Below are 22388 nucleotides of genomic sequence, written 5' to 3' on the forward strand. Positions count from 1 at the left end.
TCAAGTACCCAAACGCCAGCGCTCCGAGCACCACAACCCCCGATCTCATCGCATTCGAATTCACTTTCATCCTCCCCTTCATTCTCTCTTCCTTCTTTCTTCCAGCCCCCACCAACAACCGCTACCAAAAGCTACGGCCTTTTCCTCCCTCCTGGCTCTGCCACAGATGTACAAAAAGCAGGAAACCAAGGAAAGGTATCGTGTGTGGTGGGGCCCAAAAGGCCCTCAGAATTTATTCATTTCACTCTACTTGTTGACATTATGTTTGAACGAGTGAAACTAAACATGAAATTTTAGGAGCTTACAGAATGCTTTGTTCTGTTGCACTAACAGATAACTAACAAAAACTTGTTTTGGTTATTTCAGTAGATGGGGATTTGAGTAGGAGGTTTTAATAGTCTAAGTATGTGTTCATAATTTTGGTTCTTCCCATGTTTGGCAATTGGTTGCATGAAGTTTGTCTTGTTACAATTCCAGAAATCCTGCAGTGTTGAGAATAAGAAAAGGTCAACCCTCACGAGCGATATCATGATGTTTTCGTGAATATATAAGCTGCGCTGCCAGCCAAGGCAGAGTGATGCTTCCAAGCCATTAGCTATTATATTATCAGCACCAATCCATTTCGGTTGCCGATGACAATAACGCATGGTATCATTGACGGAGAAAGCGTCGTGTCCAAGTTCGTGACTGATTGCATTATCTTGTAACAACATAAAATTGGTAGAGAATGGCAGGTTTTTCAATAAGATTGACTACGAGTTTAGATGCAAAAAGGAGGGAGAAAAAAAGAGAGGATGAAATGGAGTTCCCAACTGAGGGAGCCATAAGGCAGTACGCACTATAGACACACACACACAAGCACTACGATTCAAGGTATTCCTATGCACTTGTAAGCGAAAGATCTTAGGTTCGGCTCCCATGAATGACAAGTTCGACACTTAATTATGACTCAGCTTAAATCCACATCCCCTTGATAATTATCTTTCAAACAAGGCGTGCTCCTTACACTAACACAATCTAGAATCTGCCTCGTAAACGAATAATACACCTTACGAGTGAGGTAAACACAACGCGTACGTGTACAAAGGTGGCTTGACACTACAAATGGAGGACCAGAACACCACAACTAGTAGAGGAATTTTTGTAGAAAAAGTAAAGCAGAATGAATAAAGTACCAGAATCTTTAAAGTGCCTGTGTTTTTGACCACTTTCCTCCTCAATTACCTCACTTTGTCAAGCTTTGGATTTACAAGCAGATCAAATTACATAAAAATCAGATTACTTACAGTACCAGAATCCACACCTTTTACAGAACCTTTCAATTTTCATGTACCAAACCCAAATATTTTGTAACTGTAAGGACCGGAAATAGAGCAAACTATGTAACTATTGTATCCAAGATAAACACTTTAAATTGTACGCCTTCAATTACAAACAATGATGATATAGTCAAATTGGTCTTCCAATTTTTACTCCATTAACTCTTTTACTCAAGATCGTCGTGCGGATGCTGTTGTTGCTGTGGCCATGTTGGTTGAGCAATGTACGGATGTGTTTGCTGGCCATAGAGATTCTGATCCATCACAGGCCTTCCCACTATCATCGCCGGAGCACCAACCTGCGAAGCATGCTGAGGAGGCATGTAATAGTAAGGAAGACCATCAGATGGACCCCCAGCTGGGGGATTCCCACCTCTTGGGATTGATGCAAGCACCTCGTCTTTCAAATCCTCTCTTGGGACGATATCAACTAGAAAGTCAAATATATCAGTCCTCGTAATTGCTGCTGCAATGTCGTTCTTTTGCAGTGTTCTTCTTTTGTTCTCCTCTGTGTGATTCCACGACCGCATTGTCAACTCTAGAATGAACATCTCACAGGCCCTAGCAAATATGACAGGAGCTTCGGCTGATATCATCCTCACATCCTCATCCGCCTTCATAATCTTCTTAATCCTGGCCAATGGCAAACTATGGTTTTTGAAATCATTAGTTTGATCAATTTCTTTATGCTGCTCTCCCCAAAATTTTTGGAGTTGTTGCTGCAGTTGCTGTTGTTGTTGCTGGTGGATGTGCTGATAAGCTAGCTGGTGTTGTGCAAGCTGAGAAGAGGCGGCAGGACCTGCTGGCTGAGTAGGAGATTGCATCATCCCAACTGATCCGTACGGGTTCACACCATATGATGCTTGAGCTGCAGTTCCCGCCACTCCCATAGTTGCTGGATGCCCATGTCCTTGCTGATCCATGTTGGCGTATGTTGGCAAAAAAGTTCCTTTCGTTCCCCTATGGTGAAGAGTACATAATAAACAATCAGTATGAACACTACTGTTACGAAGTTTTAGTCAGTTATGAAATTCAAGAATTAAATTTCCAAAACCCTAACAGAAAGTAGATAACGCAGAAACAACTCTGGGAGCTGGCTAACACCCATTTCAAAGGGTTGGTGACCAGCTGTGCCACAAAAAGTGGAAAATGACTTTTGCACGCCCATTTTCCCTTTACTTCCATCCCTGTATTCTCCTTTAATTTATTCAACCAAAAGGGCAAAAATAAACAGGGGGATGACTTCTCCAAATTAAACCACATACTAAAAATGTACAACCCATAAAACCTAAGCCCCGTCAGTTAATAGTATAAGGTCAAACTAAAGCTTCGACAATCAATACCAAAAATCTCTTCCACCTTAAATCAAACACTAGAAACCTTTAACCAAATTGCTCCCAAAAGGATATCTAGCATAACCGTACAAATCATTTGAGTACTCTTATGGTTTATACCAATCGATATTGTTCCAATTAGATATCAGACTTATCAACACTACCACTGCACCTTTTATCTCATTCAAATAGGCAAGTGATCTGATCAATAACTTGCCTCTAAAAATTGGACAACAACCATGAACTGCACTTGGCATGGTGTGTTAGCCTTTCACTCAAAAGTCAACACCACAGGCGATGAAAATCGCATCCAACCGTTCATACCCAAAAGCGTATGTGTCTCCCCCTTTCCCCAACCGAAGAACCAAAAACAACACAAAAGGTAGAAACCTTCTAACGAGTTGCATAACCTGCTTCCCGAGCGAAAAAGACCTGAGTCAACTCAAAGTCTCAATTCTCCGGTCACTACCTCACCAAGTCAGATTCTACAGCAACACCAACACCAACCCCAGAAAACATGCTCTTGGTTCTGACTTCACACAAACACATCCCCCCCCCCCCCCCCCTCTCTCTCTTCTCCCTCTGTCTATTATACTTGCATATACCCCACAAACAGTAAATTCACCACACTCAAATCAAATCTAGGTTTCAGAAACCCTAAAACAATTCAAGAACAAATAATAAGACTAAATTTCACTATTTAAATACAAAATCTCAATTAATAACAATACAAAAACAATCATAAAAAAAATTATATAAGCCATGCATGAAAGTGAAAAACACAAAAATTGGTACCTTTGGCTCACTGCTCTGTTCCCCAATTCTCGGTTTTATCCAACCACCACAACCCTAAAACAAAACCCAAATAAATTAACGAAATTCATACACCAATTGAACTGAAGCTCAAGGCAAAAATAGAGGCCTGCAAACACTACAAAAGCAGAATTATTTAACCGAATATCTTGAAAAATAAATATAAAAATCCAACCTTTTGAAGTGAATTTCTAGGGTTTTTCTGGAAAAATGGATCAAATAAAACAGTAAGGGAAGAACGGAGTGGGGATCGCAGTGGAGAGAGTGGGAAGATTGAAGGTATGTGTGTGTGTGTGTGTGTGTGTGTTGGCCTTCCACTATAAAAAAGCGCCAGGTTTGATTCGTCGTCGCAACTATAACTTTAAAGTTTGACTTTTTTTCCTCTGACGATTTTGCCCTCCAAACTAATTAATTATAAATACAATAAAAATAAAAATATCTCCCTCCACTAATCAACTGCCTAATTTATATTTTTAATTAGTTTTAAAATCGAGATATTTTGCTTAGTAAATTGTTAATGGAGTGCCAAGGGTCAATGGGCCGCTAGACCGGTGTGACCCATTGCTGAAATATCTAAAATATCTAGCGTTACCTGCTTCCGAGTGGGCCATGGGCCATGGGCCATGGACACGACATCACCAACATAGTGGGACACGACACTAAAAACCTCCGTTGACTTCGCCCAATGCTCACGTCCCATGAGTCAATTTGTTGACCTATATATACCCACTTCCTTTTTCTGAAATTACAATGACTGATTCCACGTCAGAAAAGAAAATTATAGAAATAGGATTGGGCACGAGTCATTTTGACAAGACAATTTATGGCATTATTAACTGAGTAGGTGATCTACGATGATCAATGGTATTACTCTTCATTTGAAAGTGAGAGATCTTAGGTTCGAATCTCGTCAAAAACGAATTTGAGCCACATTATTGCTAGTTTATTATAAGGTTAAACTCATCCCTCTCTCTTAGTATAAATATCGTTTGTTCAAAAAAAAAAAAAATGTAAGGAAGGAGAGAGGACTCATGCACATGCATGATTGCTTCATGTAAAACATTTTGTACTTTTTATGTGCTGTATTTGTTGCGGGCTGCATACCAGTTGGAAGAAAAAACCTTTTTAGGATAAAATTCTATATTAAGTCAGAAGACTCTCAAAGGATAGATATATAGTGCATTATTTTGAGAGTGTGATTTCTTGCGCACACCAATTTCTGGATTGTAGGAACTTCATAAATATAACAAATTGGCTAAATATTTGTTGGATCAGGTTCCCGTATCTTGCGGAACAAGAATGGTCAATCTCAACGAAGTCGTTCAACCCATGACCAGACTTTTGAAGTATCTGTATTCCGATTTGCTTTCCCTGAAAAATCATGGTCCCACATTCGAACAACGCCATACTGAGAAGAAATTGACTAAGAAGATAGTCCTTTCATCCAACCATTAACTACTTTGTTACCCAACGCCCAACGGAATAAAAAAAATCAGGAGATCATGTAGCAGAACGCTGCTGCGCAGTGGAAAGTGATCACTATCTGAAAGGGAGAACGGAGGTCTAACTCTCTCCATTCACCGCTAGTCTCCAAAAAGATCAACCTCACAAGGCAATTGCCATGATCCAATTTAATCAAGTTACAACTATTCGAACAAACGTCCACCTATTCGGACTAGTACAAATAACATCGTCCTTAGATGAGGAGTTTTTATATATAGCACTGTGGGTGTGAAAATTGAAGGATCAATGCATCCTAAAAACTAGCCATTTTCCATGCATCTTAAAAGCAAGGGAGTGGGGCTAAAATAAAGCAACATGAATCAGCCACTACTAAGGAACATGGAGTGAGATAATGGGACTTGGAGTCCAAGCTTTTTATGCTTATAGGCCTAGAATCCCATCAGAGCAGTGGCGAAGCCACGTGAGGGCCAAGAGTGGTGGCTGTCCCTCCCATTGCCGGAAAATGGGATTGGAGATCTGCAAAAATTGGTGTCTGGGACTAATTTTGCTGCACAGCAGCAGAGTTGATTCAATTGTTTTTTTTTTTTAAACCTCCAGGCCAAAATGACGTCGTTTTGGTCCTGTTAAAAAGATTTTAAAAAAAATAAAACGAAACAGCACCGTTTCGTATATGTTAGAAGAAAAAAAAAATATAGGGTTCCTAACTTCTGTTCAGACTTCTCTGTTCCCCGTTCCCTTCAGTCTCTCTCTCTATCCCTTTTTTTTTTTTTTTTTCTTTTCAACCTTCCACTCAGCAGCAATTAATTGACTTATTGATTGATTAATTAATTGAATTATTACATAATTGATTCATATGATTAGTTGTAGTGAATTTCTATTTATTGAATAATTTGTATGCTTATTGGTATTAATTAATTGAATTGTTGGTTGGATTAGTTAATATGCATATTACATTCACGATATGGACCTCATGAATCTTTCAATTCAACTTGACAATTACATTCACGATATGACGATGCATAGTGAGTTTTCATCATTGAGAGGAATTGGTGATCTTGCAAAGGAGTTGGTGAAGACCGGGAGGTATGCAAACTATATGTTAGTGTATAAGCTTTTTACGTTGACTTTGGTGTTACTTGTTGCAACCGCTTCGGTGGAGAGAGTTTTTTTTGCTATAAAGATTATGAAAACACCATTGCGTAACAAAATGGAAGATCAATAGTTGAGTGATATCATGCTTGTTTGCATTGAGACAGATGTATTTGCTTTTATTGATAATGAGCCTATTATGAGACGTTTTCATAATATGAAACCTTATCGGTAATAATTGTAATTTGTTTGTATTGATAAATTACAGAAGACATTACTATATAAAAGGATTTGATTGTTGCTATTCTTTTAAACCTTGCACTCTTTTAACTTCGCCTCTTCTCCCGTCAATTCCTGGCTTCGCATCTTTCTGTCCTTGGGTAACTTGCGGCTTTACTTGGATGATCCTAACTTGGGGTGAACTTTCAATATTTTTAGATGGTTCTCCCTCTTTTTTGTTTGTATACCGTAGTTAAAGGCAAAACTCATCCGAATTGGAGCATAAAAACACACTCAAAGAGATAAAACGAAACCAAATTATAAGAAACACAAACCAACAAAACCATAACTCAGCAGCACAAAATCCCCTCAAGGTCGAATGCAGCTAAAATCAGAAGAAAAGTAGGTAAATATCCACCAACTTGTCAATGATACCGATGTCTGCTGCACGTTAAACAAACAATGTCATGCTTTAAAACCTCTACCATATACTTAAAAATAACGAAAATCATACCGAAGCTTTAAAGTTGGATGCAGCTTAAATCAGGAAATGCAGATGTTAAAGAAAACTCTATCCAAATCCCAAACGAATGGTATCTGAGTATAGTCGAACATGACAAGCATGTTTGAAACCTGCTTCTAGAATCTAGGCACAATAACTTTCCATCTGATCAATAACTCATGCGAGGCGGGGGGAGGGGTGGGGGGATGGGTAACCAAGATAACAACATAACGAAACTTATTGCAACACCTGAAGCACTTGAGATTAGAAAACGCCCTTGGTTGGATTAGATTAGCAACCAGTCCAAATATAGAGTGGAAATTAGAACACCATCCAGAGAAGCCAAGATTAATAAGGGAAAAGCTTGTTGCTTAGCCTAATTAGTTCCTTAGAAACGCAAAGACCAGTTATCTTGGTTTTCTTTCCCATTTCCTTTGCAATGATATTTGAATAAACGAGCAGCAAGAGTATTCTTACCTTGGACACCATGGTAAGCTTCTGGGAGAGGCTTTTCTCCTCCGTGCTTCCTCAGGCGATTGTTTGTTGGCCCCTAAATTTAGACGAGGGTGATCTAGACCATTTGGAATGTTTGATGTTGCAGGTGAAAAGTAGACCTCTTCTGTTCCCTGGTTTTCTGGCTGCTGTTCGACTAACGTTTTTGAGAAGAAACATTTCAGAGGTAAGAAACCAGGAAGAAAGAAAGGAGAACAACGATTAATAGATAAATGTGAATTAATCTCAGCGTATCCCCAACAGACATTCCATTACATTCGGGTTCAACAGTTTCTCGATTAGTAGTAGGTACAGAAACAGGCACGAGATTCAAATGCTCTAATATCTACAGCCTGAGGCGGCCGGGTTATGACGCATGAATTTACCACAAAGCTCATGACTAGCTATGACACAGAAAATAAATTACGACGTGACTTGTTGAAGACGCATGAACTTACCACAAAGCTCATGAACACATGCGTGTACATATGAAGATCAATAAATATTGGAAGAAATGAAAGTGAAAACTGCATCTGAATAGAAAGAAATAAGAAAATCTTGAAAGAAAGCACGATTTTTTGTTCTTTATTTTCAAAATTTGAACAAACAAGATCATATATAAACTGTTAGATTAAATAGACGGACAATCAGCAGTTGGTGCACACGGCGCAGCTACATCAATTCCCGATCAATTCCAGGTACCGGTACCAATGAGCTGTGAGTCGAGCGCCAGCGTCAGCTGCCTCAGAAAGAGCAACATCAGGGGTTGCTTCAGGATTAGAAGCAAGTATACAGGCCCAGGTGTCCCGTCTCATTTTTTCCGCATAGACCTCATAACAGTCCGGGGAGCAGCTGTTGTAATAAGTGTAAAAACCACGGCGCAACTCGCAGCAGACATCACAGAAGCAGAAAGGACCTTTATTTTGGCTGCGGCAGTTTGAATCATCGCTTATATCCAGTGGCTCGGTAAACAACCCCTTCTTGAGGGCCTCTTCGGCCTATCGGATGGCAGCGCAGTTGTTAAGCTGGCAGAACCACTCAGAGGCGGTCATGTCGAGCCTGAAGTAGTCTAAAGGTGGAGGTGGAGGCGGAGGCGGAGGCGAGGTGGCGGCGGAGGCAACTACATGTGCTACTGCTTGTGGTTGTGCTACAATTTCCTCCTTTTTCTGAAGAGCCAACAATTTCCTTGCGACCAGATCCCCATCGTCATCAACATATTCAATTAGTTTTTCTTCTTCATCTGGCTGATGATCGATATCAACTTGTGATCTAATGGCCAGCCTCTTTGCATCTTCAAAACCAAGATCATCAATTTTTTTTTTCCTACTAGTTTTCTTATGTTGGCAGCCCCCCGACTTTGTACATAATGTGAAAAGAAAACCCAACAACTAATCTAACAAGGAGTCCAACTCCCAACTAAAATTGGAAGGAAACCCAGAAATCTACTCCTAAATAGCAACTTTGGAAGCCCATCAAAGCTTTTGGGCTCGTTTCCTAGAAAAGATTTAAATAGTGGAGTGGAGGTATCATCCTCATGGGGTACCCAACTGAATTGCCTTTTTCACCGCCTCATACATCCAACGACTTAACAATGTCCACCTTCACGTTCTACTACTAGTTCAACTTCAAGAGAAAGAGGCCGAGGTTCTACAAGGGAGGAGGCCTGTATAAGCCTAAGGGGTTCAATTTTTGGTTTGGCATTTTCAATTTGGTTACCAAACCAGAAGCAACCCTACTCCCACCAGACATTAATAATAAGAACGCGACTTCTGCACAATATGAAACATTAGCGTATATTTGACCCCGGGTCAAACAATATCCCTTACGGGTATATAAGCATCTTTATTAAAATCATTTTAAAAAGCAAATTTATGATTTAGCCAAGTTGGCTCGAACATTGTGCTTTTCTTCTATGCTTGAGTTAGAATTTCTCTCATCGTAATTTAGATAAATTAAGATTGAATGTCAATTTTAAACTTGTTCTATGCAAAGAACTGATAAAGACAAAACAAAATAGAAAAATAGCGAACACACAAGAATTAGCTTTACAAGGGGAAAAACCTCAGAGAGAAAAACCCTTGGGCAAGATTGCCAACCATAATCCAGTAAGGAAAAGATGAAGACGTTACAAGATTCATACGAAACCCAGGTACACAAACTAGCGAGCCTTGTCCTCTCAATCTTGAACGTCTGATGCACACAACATGGTTGCACACAGTTGGATTTGAATGAAGTGCAGAACAACTTCCTTTGCTCGCTCAAATGCAATACGGACATTCTGCGTTGCAAAAGATGTCCTCCCTTGAGTATGAAGGACCTATTAAATAGGTGACCTTACACACTTTTCTTAGACTAGAAAGTCCTTCCTCAATTAATCTTCACGTCCAATTCCTTTATTTTATCCAATAATTAGTTGATGTGATTGCCATCATCTTTGACTGACTAATCTAGTCCTAAAAGGCTGGACTAATAAAACTAATTGACATGAGATCTTGTATGATAATTGCAATATAAATTACATACTCAATTAAATATAAATTACAATTTGTCTAGAAAATAAGCTTAATTAAATCACATTTACAATCTCCTCCTTTGGCATTTTCTAGACAAAAACCCACGATAAACCAAGCCAAAAATCCTGTCATGTGATTTTGCTCAGCCACTGTAGTCCTACATCTACATGTTTACGTTAAGAGAAATATTAGATCAGAGTAATATGCATTAGAACAAATGACTCCCCCTAAATCCATTAGTTTCATATATAAATTCAAAATCAGAGTAGTATGCATTAGACCAAATGACTCCCCCTAAACAACTAAATAAACTACTCCCCCTTTTTTGTCCAGAAAAAAGCCAAAGTATAAAAGAAAATAAAAAGCTAAGGAATTGGAGTATTAGGTCCATGTGGTGCAACATGAGAGATAACAATGCTCAGAGGCAGCGGAAAGTACACACATTTGTAAAATCAAGTGCAAGAAAAACACTAATGAGCCAAATGAGCCAATATCAACACAGTCAGGGGAAGAAACCTGGTTTTAGAACATACTAGGGAATTCAACCAGTGTAAGAAGTGTTGATCATAATTCCAAAAACAAGAGTCAAACATGATATGAGTTATCAATCACACATTATGAAATGCAGATCCTACCCCTTGATCATCAAAAAGTGAGTTTCAAGCAGAGCCTTTTTAGTTAGAGAATGAGAAACAAATGTGAACATGTCTTACATAAACTCTTGAGTGTTATTGTATAATGGTGGCATTCAAAATAGGTGATACTCCACATCAAGCTATAAAAATGTATATATATTATTTGCACAAAATTAATTGGACGAATATTGACTATTAACTGGAAAGGGGCGAGAGGAGATGCAAGCATCTATCAACTCCTTCAAAAATGAGAGAGGACCAACCCACGCAGTGCATCATCTCTTTTAATGGTGGCTTTCACTCTAGTGTGAGGGGTAGCCCTTCCCATATAGTTTAGAAGACTGTCAAATTTTACACAGGCGTCTTCTTTATGGAGCTTTCACACCCACACAAAGGTAGCTTTTTCCATTGTGTTCCCAAATTTGCACACTTTTCACGTTATATTATAATGGAAATGAGCAAGAGTGGATGGGTCTCACAATATTAACTGAGTCACAAAAAAATTTGAGAGTTGAGATAAGAAGAACCAAGAGAAATAGTATTTCAGGTCGACATTTATTTAAAATTGGAAGCCAATCTCAGTTCAAGAAAATTTCACCAGATTAGATCATGGATGGAATGTTACAAGCAAACCTATTATACATGCAAGCAAATTATGATTATGTAGAACACACTCCTATTCGATATTAAAACTTAAAACAACCGATAATGCAAAACACACATTCCTATTCTACATGCAAGCACACTATGATTATGCAAAAAGAAAACTCAGAGTTAAAGGAATTAATTCTTAATAGAACATACAACAATTGATTTCCGAAGTTGTTCAAATCTATTACTATCAAGGGCCTTGGTAAAGATATCGGCTAGTTGCTTATTAGTGGGTACGTACTCAAGTGCAAGTATATCATCTTCAACTAAGTCATGAATGAAACGATGACGGATATCTATGTGCTTAGTGCATGAGTGTTTAACTAGAATTTTCAAGATGTTTATGGCACTTTGATATATCACATAAAATGATTAACTTCCCTTGTACCAAACCGTAGTCACAAAGCATTTGTTTCGTCCACAACACTTGTGTGCAACAACTTCCAGTGGCAATGTACTTAGCTTCTGCTGTGGAGAGAGAGACACAATTCTGCTTCTTGCTATACCAAGCAACCAGATTGTTGCCAAGATAGAAACAACCACCAGATGTGCTATTCCGATCATCGATGTTACCTGCCCAATTTGCGTCCGAATATTCTGCAATTTCAATATTTGACTCAAATGAGTAGTAAATCCCATAATTCAATGTTCCATTCACATATTGCATTTTCGTTTAACAACAGTCAAATGAGATTGTTTTGCACATGATTGAAAACGAGCACAAACACCAACACTAGATGAAATATCAGGACGACTTGCAGTAAAATAAAGTAAACTCCCCATCATTTTTCAATACAGAGTATGATCAACATTTGGTCTAGATTCATCTTTGTGAAGTTTATCGGTGGTACTCATTGGATTTCGCACAGGTTTGGTTGCTTCAAGTCCAAACTTTTTGACTAAATCTTTTGCATACTTGGTTTGTGAAAGAAACATGCCATTCTTCATTTGTTGTACCTGCAAACCCAGAAAATAATTCAATTCACCACACATACTCATTTCAAACTCATTTTGCATAACATAAGTGAACTCAACAACCAAACTTTCAGAAGTAGAACCAAAAACAATATCATCTACATAAACTTATGCAACAGTTAAATCAATTTTAACCAGTTTGACAAACAAGGTTTTGTCAATTGCACCCTTGGTGTATCATTTTCGAAGAGCCTGTTTCAGTCCGTACAGAGCCTTTTTTAGTCTATACACGTGGTTAGGATGGAAAGGATCTTTGAAGTCTGCAGGCTGTTCAACATATACTTCCTCTTTGAGGAAGCCATTAAGGAATGCACTCTTGACATCCATTTGATACAAACTGAAGGTGATAGGCCACAGCTAGCAGTAATCTCATTGATTCCAAATGCGCCATCGGAGCAAATGTTTCATCAAAATCAAGCCCTTCAACTTATGTGTAGCCTTGTGCAACGAGCCTTGCTTTGTTTCTGACTACATTCTCTTTCTCATCTGTCTTATTTCTAAAGATCTATTTGGTACCAATTATATTGGTGTCTTTTGGATGAGGGACAAGGTAACAAACATCTTTACGAGTGAACTGATTAAGTTCCTCTTACATGGCAGTTATCCAATCATCATCCACAATTGCTTCATTGACATTTTTGAGTTCAAGTAAAGACACATAGCACACAAAACTGATCTTTTCGGCCACTTGTCGCCTAGTCTTCATCATCTAAAGAACCAATGATATTAGTGGACTTTTGATCCCTTTGAACTTGTTTTGCACTAGTTTGGAGTGATTGAGATGAAGTGTCTTGAACATCATTAAGAGCTGCATTAACTGCTTCTCTTGTATGAGTTGAATCATGATTAGGCCCATCATCTAAGGCCTAGAGTCAAGCCCAGATACCCATCTCGAGACAATATGACAGCTCCCCTTTTAATACAACGGCTAGGTGCTTACAAGAGAAGTGATAACCGATGGAAATCCACCTACTCTTGGCCCAAAAGCACTTTCTGAATGGCAGAACATGTAAAAATGCTGATGACTCACTACCCTTCAATTACTTTCGGGCAAGAGCAGAAACTGTATAGTCGGGGTAATTCGTCTATAAAAGGAGGAAGAGGCCCCAGAGACTAGGATACTCAACTAATCAAACAAACAAACACACAACTTGCTTCTCAGTCCAGCAAATACCCAGAAAGCTGTGATTTGTCCAAATTATGTACCCTTTTAGCCTTAGACTCCTCTTAAAAAGGCATCTTTTGTCTAGTGTAAAAGCTTTGCTACCTTTCCTAAATGCTATAGTATCGATTCTTTTATGTAAACTTGTTCACAACTCATCCTGCTTTAGTACTTAACCCCTTGTAACTACAAAGAGAAGAGACCGCAAGACATTTAAACCTTGCCCGACAAGGTGAAATCTTGCCCAACTCTTTGTTTTGTCTTTAAGTTAATAGATCTGGTGTTATGATGTATTCCCCAGTATATATTCAAGTCATTTCTAGTGTTTTGATGAACTAAAGTTCCATCAGTTCTCAGATCTGGTTCACTTAGTGGTTTTACTATCATAAGAAGACTAAATGTGAATTAAACCGATGACTTAATCAGATTTAGACCTACACCCTTTAAGCATACAAGATAAACAACCAAAAGTCCTTGATCTCAAGGCATAGAAAAGAACTTAATATAGACTTAACCCATCTACGATATTCCTTTGATAACAAGAAGTCAGAATAACTTGAGGAGTAAGTAATCGGCTTAAATACACTTGTTAGGCATCTGCCATACCGAGATGGCAGTGGCACGCCTAAGCACTTAGTTGGTTTTTATTGTGAGCCTTAAGGCCTACACCTAGGGCCCCACAAAGGCACCTTTCAGAACTAACTTTGTCATCTTCTTGCAGCATCTCAACAAGAAGGAGCCTGACAACCAACCAAGGTGCCAACTCCTCGGGGAGCTATGTGCTCAAGCCAGGGACCCCTCCTAGCGAGATTTCCTGCTCGAACAGGCAAGATTGCCAACAATAATCCACTAAGGAAAAGATGAAGACTTTACAAGATTCATACGAGACCTAGGTACACAACCTAGTGAGCCTTGTCCTCTCAATCTTGAACGTATGATGCACACAGCAGGGTTGCACACAATTGGATTTGAATGATGTGCAGAACAGCTTCCTTTGCTCACTGAAATGCAATATGGATATTTTTGCGTTGCAAAAGATGTCTTCCTTTGAGTGTGAATGACCTATTTATAGGTGACCTTACACACTTTTCTTGGACTAGAAAGTCCTTCCTCAATTAATATTCACGTCCAATCCCTTTATTTTCTCCAACGATCAATTGATGTGATTGCCATCATCTTTGACCGGCCAATCTAATCCTAACAGGCTAGACTAATAAAACAAATTGACATGAGATCTTGCATGATAATTACAAGATCAATTACATACTCAATTAAATATAAATTACAATTTATCTAGAAAATAAGCCAAATTAAATCACATTTACAAAATTGAACTCCTTGAAAAATAGAACCAGTATGTCTCAATAACGTTTTGACCCAGACAATGAATATGGCATTTTCTTGATCTTCGAACACCATATCTCTGAACGCATCAAGTACATCGTAGTATATAATTTGGGTCCCAACTCTTCCAACCACAAACGCTTGTCCGGACAGCAAAGTGAGCAAATCCGGCATGGTGAAACGGTTTGAGAACAAAAGGGTAATTAAATTTTACTGAGAAATAAAGGAATTTCTTGAAATCTGACTGAAAGAATCGGTAGGGTTTGAGAAGATTCAGAAGAAGAAACATGAATTGCAGAGAAATGCCTGAGTCGAATGGATTTCTGCTTTTAAACACAAAAAGTGGGAGTACTCTTTGGTTTTCACCATTCCAAAAGGGCCAAAACGTTTACATCCCATGTCGTTTCGGAAGAGAACGTTCCCATCTTCTAATACTTGAAATGAGAAGTGCAGGTTTGCTACATGTAAAACTTACCAAATTTTTTTTTTCCTTCTTCTAACAATGTCTTCATGTAAACATTTATCGTGAAATGTCGATACCAATCATTACATGGTTTATCCAATTCGGTTCGGCTAATTATTGAGGATTGGTTTGTGATTGTGGTGCTATAAAAAAAAGGAGCTTATTTAAAAAATCTGGAACATCAAATGTGTTTGGTAAAACAAATAAAAAGTTTTTTCTTTTCTTTAAACTGATGTCAATGACAATTGAAAAACAGAAGTAGGGTCTACTATGTTTCTAAAAACAATGTTTTTTTTTTCAAAGCATATTAGTGCCCAATTAAAGAAATTTTCAAATGGCAACTATAATTGACGTATTATGTATTAGCAGGACTTTATATTATTTTCTGGAATATATTTTAATTTTATTAATTCTAGATTTTACTTAAACTAATTACGAAGTTTGAATTTTGGTTATTGATCAATGGAAAATTCGTAGACCTTACGAAGTCACACTATGTATAATATATTAGTACTCATTGCTGGGAACCTGTGGGCGCAGGCGGAACGAGATTTGGTTTTAGAACAAAGTTTTTACGGGACTTTAAAGTCAAGGGTATTATTGGTAAAATCCCTCCATTTCTAGATAAATCTAGTGGTTATTTGGGTTCATTGGGGTCCACGCCCCTCTTTGGTTCCGGGTTCTCTCTTGGCTCGGGGGGACGGGGGAAAGAAACCCTCACTCTCTTTCGTAGAACTCTCTCTGTTTCTACTCCCACATTATCTCATCAACTCCAAGTCTCAAGGAGGGGAGGAATCGAAAATCTCAGAGCATGATCAGAGCAATGGGAATCCAGGGAGTTGTATGGGCTTGCAAAATGGTGATTCTTCAACCTCAAGCTGCTGGAATGGGGCCAATGGGTGGCCTGACCTTGCCATTTATACCCCAGGTTCAAGTTTTAGTAAAAATATGAAATATATGATTATGCTTTTAATGTATTTTTCTTAATCATAATTTGGTAATTATGATGAAAAGTGGAGCTGAATTATGACTATAATAGGCTTATTTGATAAGCTAAAAGCACATTCCAAAAGTTTGTAATTTCTGATGCTATAAAGGGTTTGAGAAAAATACTATAGAGCCATCATACCAATAGCATTCCAATATATAATGATATCTATTTTCTCTTCTTTTGTTTGTTCTTTTGTTGTACCTGGTAATATAGCCTCTAATAGTATTGATTTTGCGAATGTTCCTGCTAGAGAGACTATATTGTGTAATCACACATGCAATGAAAGAATTAGAGACAAAGATATATTCGGTTGCACTCAACATTTATATGGGAGGCTCTTTTATTAAGGGATGCATGACTTTCTTTTAACTGTCACTCTTATAATATTATGGTTGTAATTTTACAAAATCATACCATGTGCTAGTTGTAATAATTGTGCTAAGAGTCTGTTGCCTTCTTTGATTTGGTGTGTATGTTCTGTGATGGTGTGACATATATGTATGGTTTCTGTATGCATGTATGGTTTTTTTAGATTGTTACTGTTGGATTTAGACATTTTTGTTGGCAATGGATTTGTTTCTTATGGATATAAATTTTGTAAGCATATATGGTAATTGTTATATGTATTGATTATCTAATTAAGATCTCATTGGTTTAACATTATCAAAACTTTTGCATATGTTTGAAGTTGAACGAATACTTATATATACATGTAAAATTTGAAAGGAATGGAATTGTTTTCTTGTTTGGTATATCCATGATGGGTGATCACCGCTTGCACAATTAGACCATGCTTATGGTTCTGCTTGGTTTATCCGCATTGGGGGACCATACACATTCTAGAAGTGATCATGTTTGGTATATCCACGATAGGTGATCACTACTTAGAGCTATAGGATACAGTCCCACTTGGTATATCCGCGATGGGGGACTGTACATATGTTAGGGGTGATCATACTTGGTATATCCACGATGGGTGATCACTGCCTACATTATTAGACTATGCCTATGGTTCTGCTTGGTTTATCAGCAATGGGTGATCACGACCTAGAGTTAGGATGTTGTCCTGCTTGGTATATCCGCAATGAGGGACCGTACGTATTTCAGGGGTGATCATGCTTGGTATATCCGCGATGGGTGATCAGTACCTGCAGGGGTAGATTATGCCTATGGTTCTACTTGGTATATCCGCAATGGGGGACCATATGCATTCTAGGGGTTATGAGGATTAGTTGTACTTGGTACATTTTGGTAGGTGCCATATTTTAGTTGGATTCCGTTGAGTGGTCCGGAATCCTTACTTTTGCTCATTTCCATAAGGTTAGTTTGGAACTCTAGATTCGAGTGAATGAGAATTACCCACATTAGACCTTGTGAATATAAATTTGATTTACCATGTTATTACTCATAATCCAAATAGGGAATTATGTTGAGTTTTTAATTAAATTTGTGAAATGATATGTTATCTCATTGATTAATTAATGTGGTTAAATGTTAATATCGTGCATCTTTGATACGTGGAATTGATTAATTGACGTGATTGTGGAATGACGTTGGATATGATTTTTATTATTATGATTAGATTAGTTGATCAATGTGGCTTGAGTATATTATTGTGCTTCATTGATTCTTTGATATGTTACATGCTATGGATTGAGGTATCATGTGAAAACATAGTGATTTATATGATTGAGAAAATGGAAATCTTGAATGTCATGTGGGTTGTTATGTAGTCCTGAATCTAGTAATTCATGCTTGTCAAGCTCCAATAGTTGATGGAGGAATGCTATGTCTTTTTGTTAGAACATACTGTGATAAACATCAGAGTGCAGTGAAAGGTGAACTACAAATAACTTGATCCCTTCTTGGGGTACGTAGGTAGTCTAAAGCAATGTTAGATGCAACCATGAAATAAAAGGAAATGACTGCATGGTTAAATCATTGATTGTGTTTTGGTCTTGTTCCAGAGGCGATACATGATAGATAAACAAGAATGCGGTGACGTCACGTGTTGATATTGGACGTATGTCGGAATCGGGGCATGACACTTACAATGTTTGTCCCAAACAGTTTTTTTAAAAAGCATAGCAATACTCAACTAGCCCTAGTCAACACTGAATTAAGCCAAATTATTCAGCCTCTTTTCTTTTCTTTTCTCTCTTCCAATGGCAACTCTTGATTAGAATTTATTCATTCATTCATTCAATCATTCAACGGAGAAGAAGCAATTGCATTATAAATGTGGATTGATCCCGATTAAATAACTCCAAACCTTAATACAACAATATTATTAATTAAACAAAAGCATAGCTGTACATTGGTAATAGAAGCTTAGGATACAAGCAGCAGAAACTACACGAGAAACACTCTTATCAACACTCACTCACTTGTTCAGCTATTGACATGGCTCCTGATGTGTGCCTTGCACCCAACGCCATGTAAAAACCTTCCCCATCGAAACCGATACAGATTCAGATTTTGAAGGCTCGACGATACAGTACTCTATCTGGAAAAACTTCTACTTTGTGGCTGCAAAAACTGATGGCCCTTCCACCTGAAATTTCGCCCCGTTAAGTTGACGACAAATGTGGTCCAAATCAACATTAATAAAGTTGGTGAATTTTCATGGCCTAGTCCTGGTCCTAGTCCCTGTAAATAAATTGTACAACTATAGGGATGGAAGAGGGGTTTGCAATCACGAATGCCTGGCCCTAGTCACTGGCTTCATCAGATCTTCTAAATGATCCTCAAATCAATGGACAACCTTCATCTTCAAAACATGCACTTTTTTCTTTTTGCTCAGAATTTAGTCTATTCTCTTACCAAAACGAAAAATAGGCACTTTTTTATTTACCTTAAATGTTGCACCCCATATCTCTTCATCAGTAGCAGGCACAGCAGTGATCTTACTTTTAGGATTCTCAAAGCTTCTCAGTCCTCCAACCGTCGTGGAGTAGAAACATCCTGTACAAATTAATAACACCATTATTAACAAAGAACGGTCTTCTTTTTTTTTTTGTAACTACTCATACATCATGCCATAATTTGTCAAATTACTGGTGGACCAAAAACTCAAAGACTTAGGTGCCACTTGGATCCTGATGCATCCACTAAAACTTTTACGCACCTTGCGGGAATGAAGCAAGCGACTTGCCACAAGCACCCTTAAGCAGTTCTACATCATCAGCAAAGGCCACATATCCATCAGCAGTAATTCCCCACGAGAGCGGAATCTTGCCAAATTGGTCCTGTCACAATTACAACCAAACCCAATTGTTGTTAGATGCGAATCAAATCTATTAGCTTTACCAAGGCAGATCATTGTTTGCTTGGTGTGGAAGGATGACTTACAGATGCCACAAACACGGTTGACGTGGACTTGTCAAATACTATGAAAGCAAAGTTTCCACTGAGGTGGCCAACAACATGGTTTGGCGGGTAAGGCGCGCGATCGCGCAGGGCCTTGTAAGCCTCGATCACCAAAATCACTTCATTTGCAGACTTGGCTAGTCCATATTGCTGCCTCAAACTTCCCAAGTTGTCAAGTGCTCCCTCAAACAAGCAGAATATCTCATCCTTCACTGCAAATGACCTGAAAACTTTCACATGATTAGACCAAACAAGTCCATGTACAAGTTAACAATATGATCCCAACTCTCCTCACCTATGGAAACAACTGTTACTGTCTGTGTCCTTCAATGATGCAAGCCATAAATTAATTTGTGATCTAATAAATTAGTACTAATATAAGTTTTAATCTCTATAGGTAAAATAAAAGAAATGATAAAAACAGAGCATGTTCCTTAAGGGACCTCCATGACACATCATCTTGCCATCTTCTTTGCATCAAATCACACCTAACAAACAGCAATGATCCCCATAGCCTTTCTGGGCTTGCAAATGATGGATAATCGTAGCTTGACACCAGTTGTTAACCAAAAAAAAAAAAAAAAAAAAACACACCTGACAAACAATATCGATCCTTATATTCTTTTGTCACCAATTGGCTATTAAACAAATTAGTTTACTTTTTGAATCATGTAGGTATTGAACCCATGACACCAGTTAAATCTATATTCGGTTGCATCATCCTCCTCATCAGATCCTTCCACTACAATTCTTTGGAGACTTCCAGACTGATATTCTTATTTCAAAAGAGACTTTTGAGATTGATTGGGAAGAATAATAATTTTAAAACTTTTAACTTTTTTAGAGAAGATTTTTAGAACTTAATATAAACAACAAAATCTCTTGTCTCATTAAGTGTGATTGGCTTTACGAATCCTAAAACGTTACTGCACTTAATTTTATGCCAAATATTTTTTTAGAACCTAATGAATAAACAATTTTTCTTGTCTGGTTAAAAAAGAACATATTAGCTTTTTTGTCTGCTTTTTTGGCCCGGAGCTTCCTTTTGTCTGAAAAATATATAAATTAGTGATAGCTTCACTCCTTTCTTTAACTTTCACACTTACCTCAATTCTCAATCATTAAATTAAATAAATTAAAAAAATATGAAAAAGTATGTAAAGCTAAAAAGTATAAGCGGACAACACAGCCCAATATATATTAGTTGGTCCTTCAAATATTGGAAGTTTTAATGAAACATTTTTGATACTATTCACGTTAATAATATTTTTTACATAAAAATCACTTCTGATACTATTTACTTACACAATTATTTAGTTATTTTGATTAAAAATAAAAATTTTGAAAACTTTTCGTTAGTTTTCTTTTAAATATTTACCACAACTAAGACGACCTCTAAAAGAGATGTCAAATTATATAAGTCAAATTACAAATGATTGTTGATGTGGCAATATGAAGTCTTATGTCAAATTTTGTACTTTCTTCAACCGAATTGTCAAATGTTATTTTATTATTTAAAGAGTTTTAAATTATTGTAATTATTAAAAAAAATCTAGAATCAAATTTTTTAAGAAAAACTAATGAAAAGAGTTTGAAAATTTTAAGTTTTAAAAATAATGACAAAATAAAAGGTAAATTGAATAGTATCAACATTGACTTTTTAGTGTAAAAATATGATTTTTCGTTAAAGTAAACATTACTGAGAACTTTTCGTTAAAATTTTCAAATTTTTATTAGTTGAAATGTTAGTAGAATAAGAGATTTGTTATTAAAATGAATTAAAAATAAATTTAACATTAATGTTAAATTTGACTCTAAATCAGAAAGCCTTCAAATTCTATCAGTAAATAATACTTTGGTTGGAAATATTTTTGAAGTTAAATATGTACAATGACATTTGACTTAAGATTTTAACATTAGATGTTTGACAAAAATGAAATATTTATAAAAAAAATGAAGGGACCAAAAACCCACAAACATTTGTAACTTTATTGTTGTGAAACTTATACTAGATCCTGACACGTGGAAGCATCCAGTGGGTGGCGGTTCATTCGGAACAATCTAGTCAACAGAATCTTATTTCTAGATAACATCCCCTGGCGGTCATGCAAGACCTCCCTCACCGCACTAACCGCCAAAACTCTCTTCGCTGATCCCAAAGCTCCGAGAAAAATCAGATCAAGAAAAATCATCACGATTTCACAATCATGATCATCACAGTCTCCAACCGTGATCAACAAATCAGCCACACAAAATATAAAATTAATTACAATAAATCCCAAAAAAAAAAAACTAATAAAAAAATGAGTGCTTTGGACAATTTTACTCCAGTTTGATTAATTACGAATTGGAGCGTGGTTTGCATGATCCAGTTCGATTAATAAATCTCCTACAGCGTGTGATTTACAGATAAAGTTGTAGAGAAACGACATGCGGTGTGTCTGTCTTACCTAGGCTGTAACGGTGACTCGTTGCTGTGACTGTAGGCCAGCTGAGCGTCGTCGCCGACTTGTATGGAGACGGCGGCGACATTTGTCTGGACGAAGCGGTTGACTAGCGACGCCGCCGTGGTCTTCGGCGACGGAGTTCGGCTGCCAGCGGCCACCAACTCGTCTGGCGGCGACACGATCGCGCTGCTGAAAACAGCCAACATGATTGATCTCTAACTAAAATATCGAAACAGAAAAACAGAAGGAAAATCTACTCTTTTCTTCTAGTTTCTATGGAGTTGAGAGAGAACTCGGAAATGGGATCCCTAGCAACGGAAGGGCAGGGTTTATTATATAGGAAGAGGGCGAGGGTATTCTCGTCTTTGTACCAGCGATGATTGTGCGTTTTTTCTGTTGTAATTTTTATAGAAATTTTCTTTTCTTTTCTTTTTTTCGTTTGTTTTCGCTTTTTTCAAAGGAATAATCCAATCAAGGGTGATGAGGCATGTGGTGGGTGGGACCTGCGGGTGGCGATGATTCCCGAACCTGTGGGTGCCGTGTGGGACCCCCGGACGAGCCAGCATCACGAGTACATGTCGAGCCACCAAGCCTAGGGATGAATCG

At 37.7% G+C, this 22388-nt stretch overlaps 2 protein-coding genes across 2 annotated transcripts; both read right to left on the minus strand.

Moving 5' to 3' along the window:
• Nucleotides 1-1180: 1180 nt before the first annotated feature.
• LOC137737464 (nuclear transcription factor Y subunit C-3-like) lies at nucleotides 1181-3778 on the minus strand. Its single transcript, XM_068476951.1, has 3 exons — nucleotides 3642-3778; nucleotides 3449-3502; nucleotides 1181-2279 (listed from the first exon to the last, which is right to left on the minus strand). Exon 3 carries the CDS (start codon nucleotides 2240-2242, stop codon nucleotides 1487-1489), a length of 756 nt encoding a protein of 251 aa, XP_068333052.1. The 5' UTR covers nucleotides 2243-2279; nucleotides 3449-3502; nucleotides 3642-3778; the 3' UTR covers nucleotides 1181-1486.
• Nucleotides 3779-18222: 14444 nt separating this feature from the next.
• LOC137737175 (stem-specific protein TSJT1-like) lies at nucleotides 18223-22102 on the minus strand. The gene is made up of 5 exons (XM_068476575.1): nucleotides 21786-22102; nucleotides 19318-19558; nucleotides 19094-19214; nucleotides 18821-18930; nucleotides 18223-18520 (listed from the first exon to the last, which is right to left on the minus strand). The coding sequence occupies exons 1-5, from the start codon at nucleotides 21986-21988 to the stop codon at nucleotides 18485-18487; spliced, it is 711 nt and encodes a 236-aa protein (XP_068332676.1). The 5' UTR covers nucleotides 21989-22102; the 3' UTR covers nucleotides 18223-18484.
• Between the last annotated feature and the right edge of the window lie 286 nt (nucleotides 22103-22388).

The sequence above is a fragment of the Pyrus communis genome, chromosome 6, assembly GCF_963583255.1.
Source record: "Pyrus communis chromosome 6, drPyrComm1.1, whole genome shotgun sequence".
Classification (NCBI taxonomy): Eukaryota; Viridiplantae; Streptophyta; class Magnoliopsida; order Rosales; family Rosaceae; genus Pyrus; species Pyrus communis.

Bases quoted from the DNA above. Each gene is read 5' to 3' on its own strand.
- LOC137737464 (XM_068476951.1), bottom strand. From the start codon at position 2,242: ATGGATCAGCAAGGACATGGGCATCCAGCAACTATGGGAGTGGCGGGA.
- LOC137737175 (XM_068476575.1), bottom strand. From the start codon at position 21,988: ATGTTGGCTGTTTTCAGCAGCGCGATCGTGTCGCCGCCAGACGAGTTG. The intron at 18,931-19,093 runs GTGCGTAAAAGT...TAATTTGTACAG, and splicing joins GCTTGCTTCATTCCCGCAAG to GATGTTTCTACTCCACGACG. The intron at 18,521-18,820 runs GTAAATAAAAAA...GCGAAATTTCAG, and splicing joins TATGGGGTGCAACATTTAAG to GTGGAAGGGCCATCAGTTTT.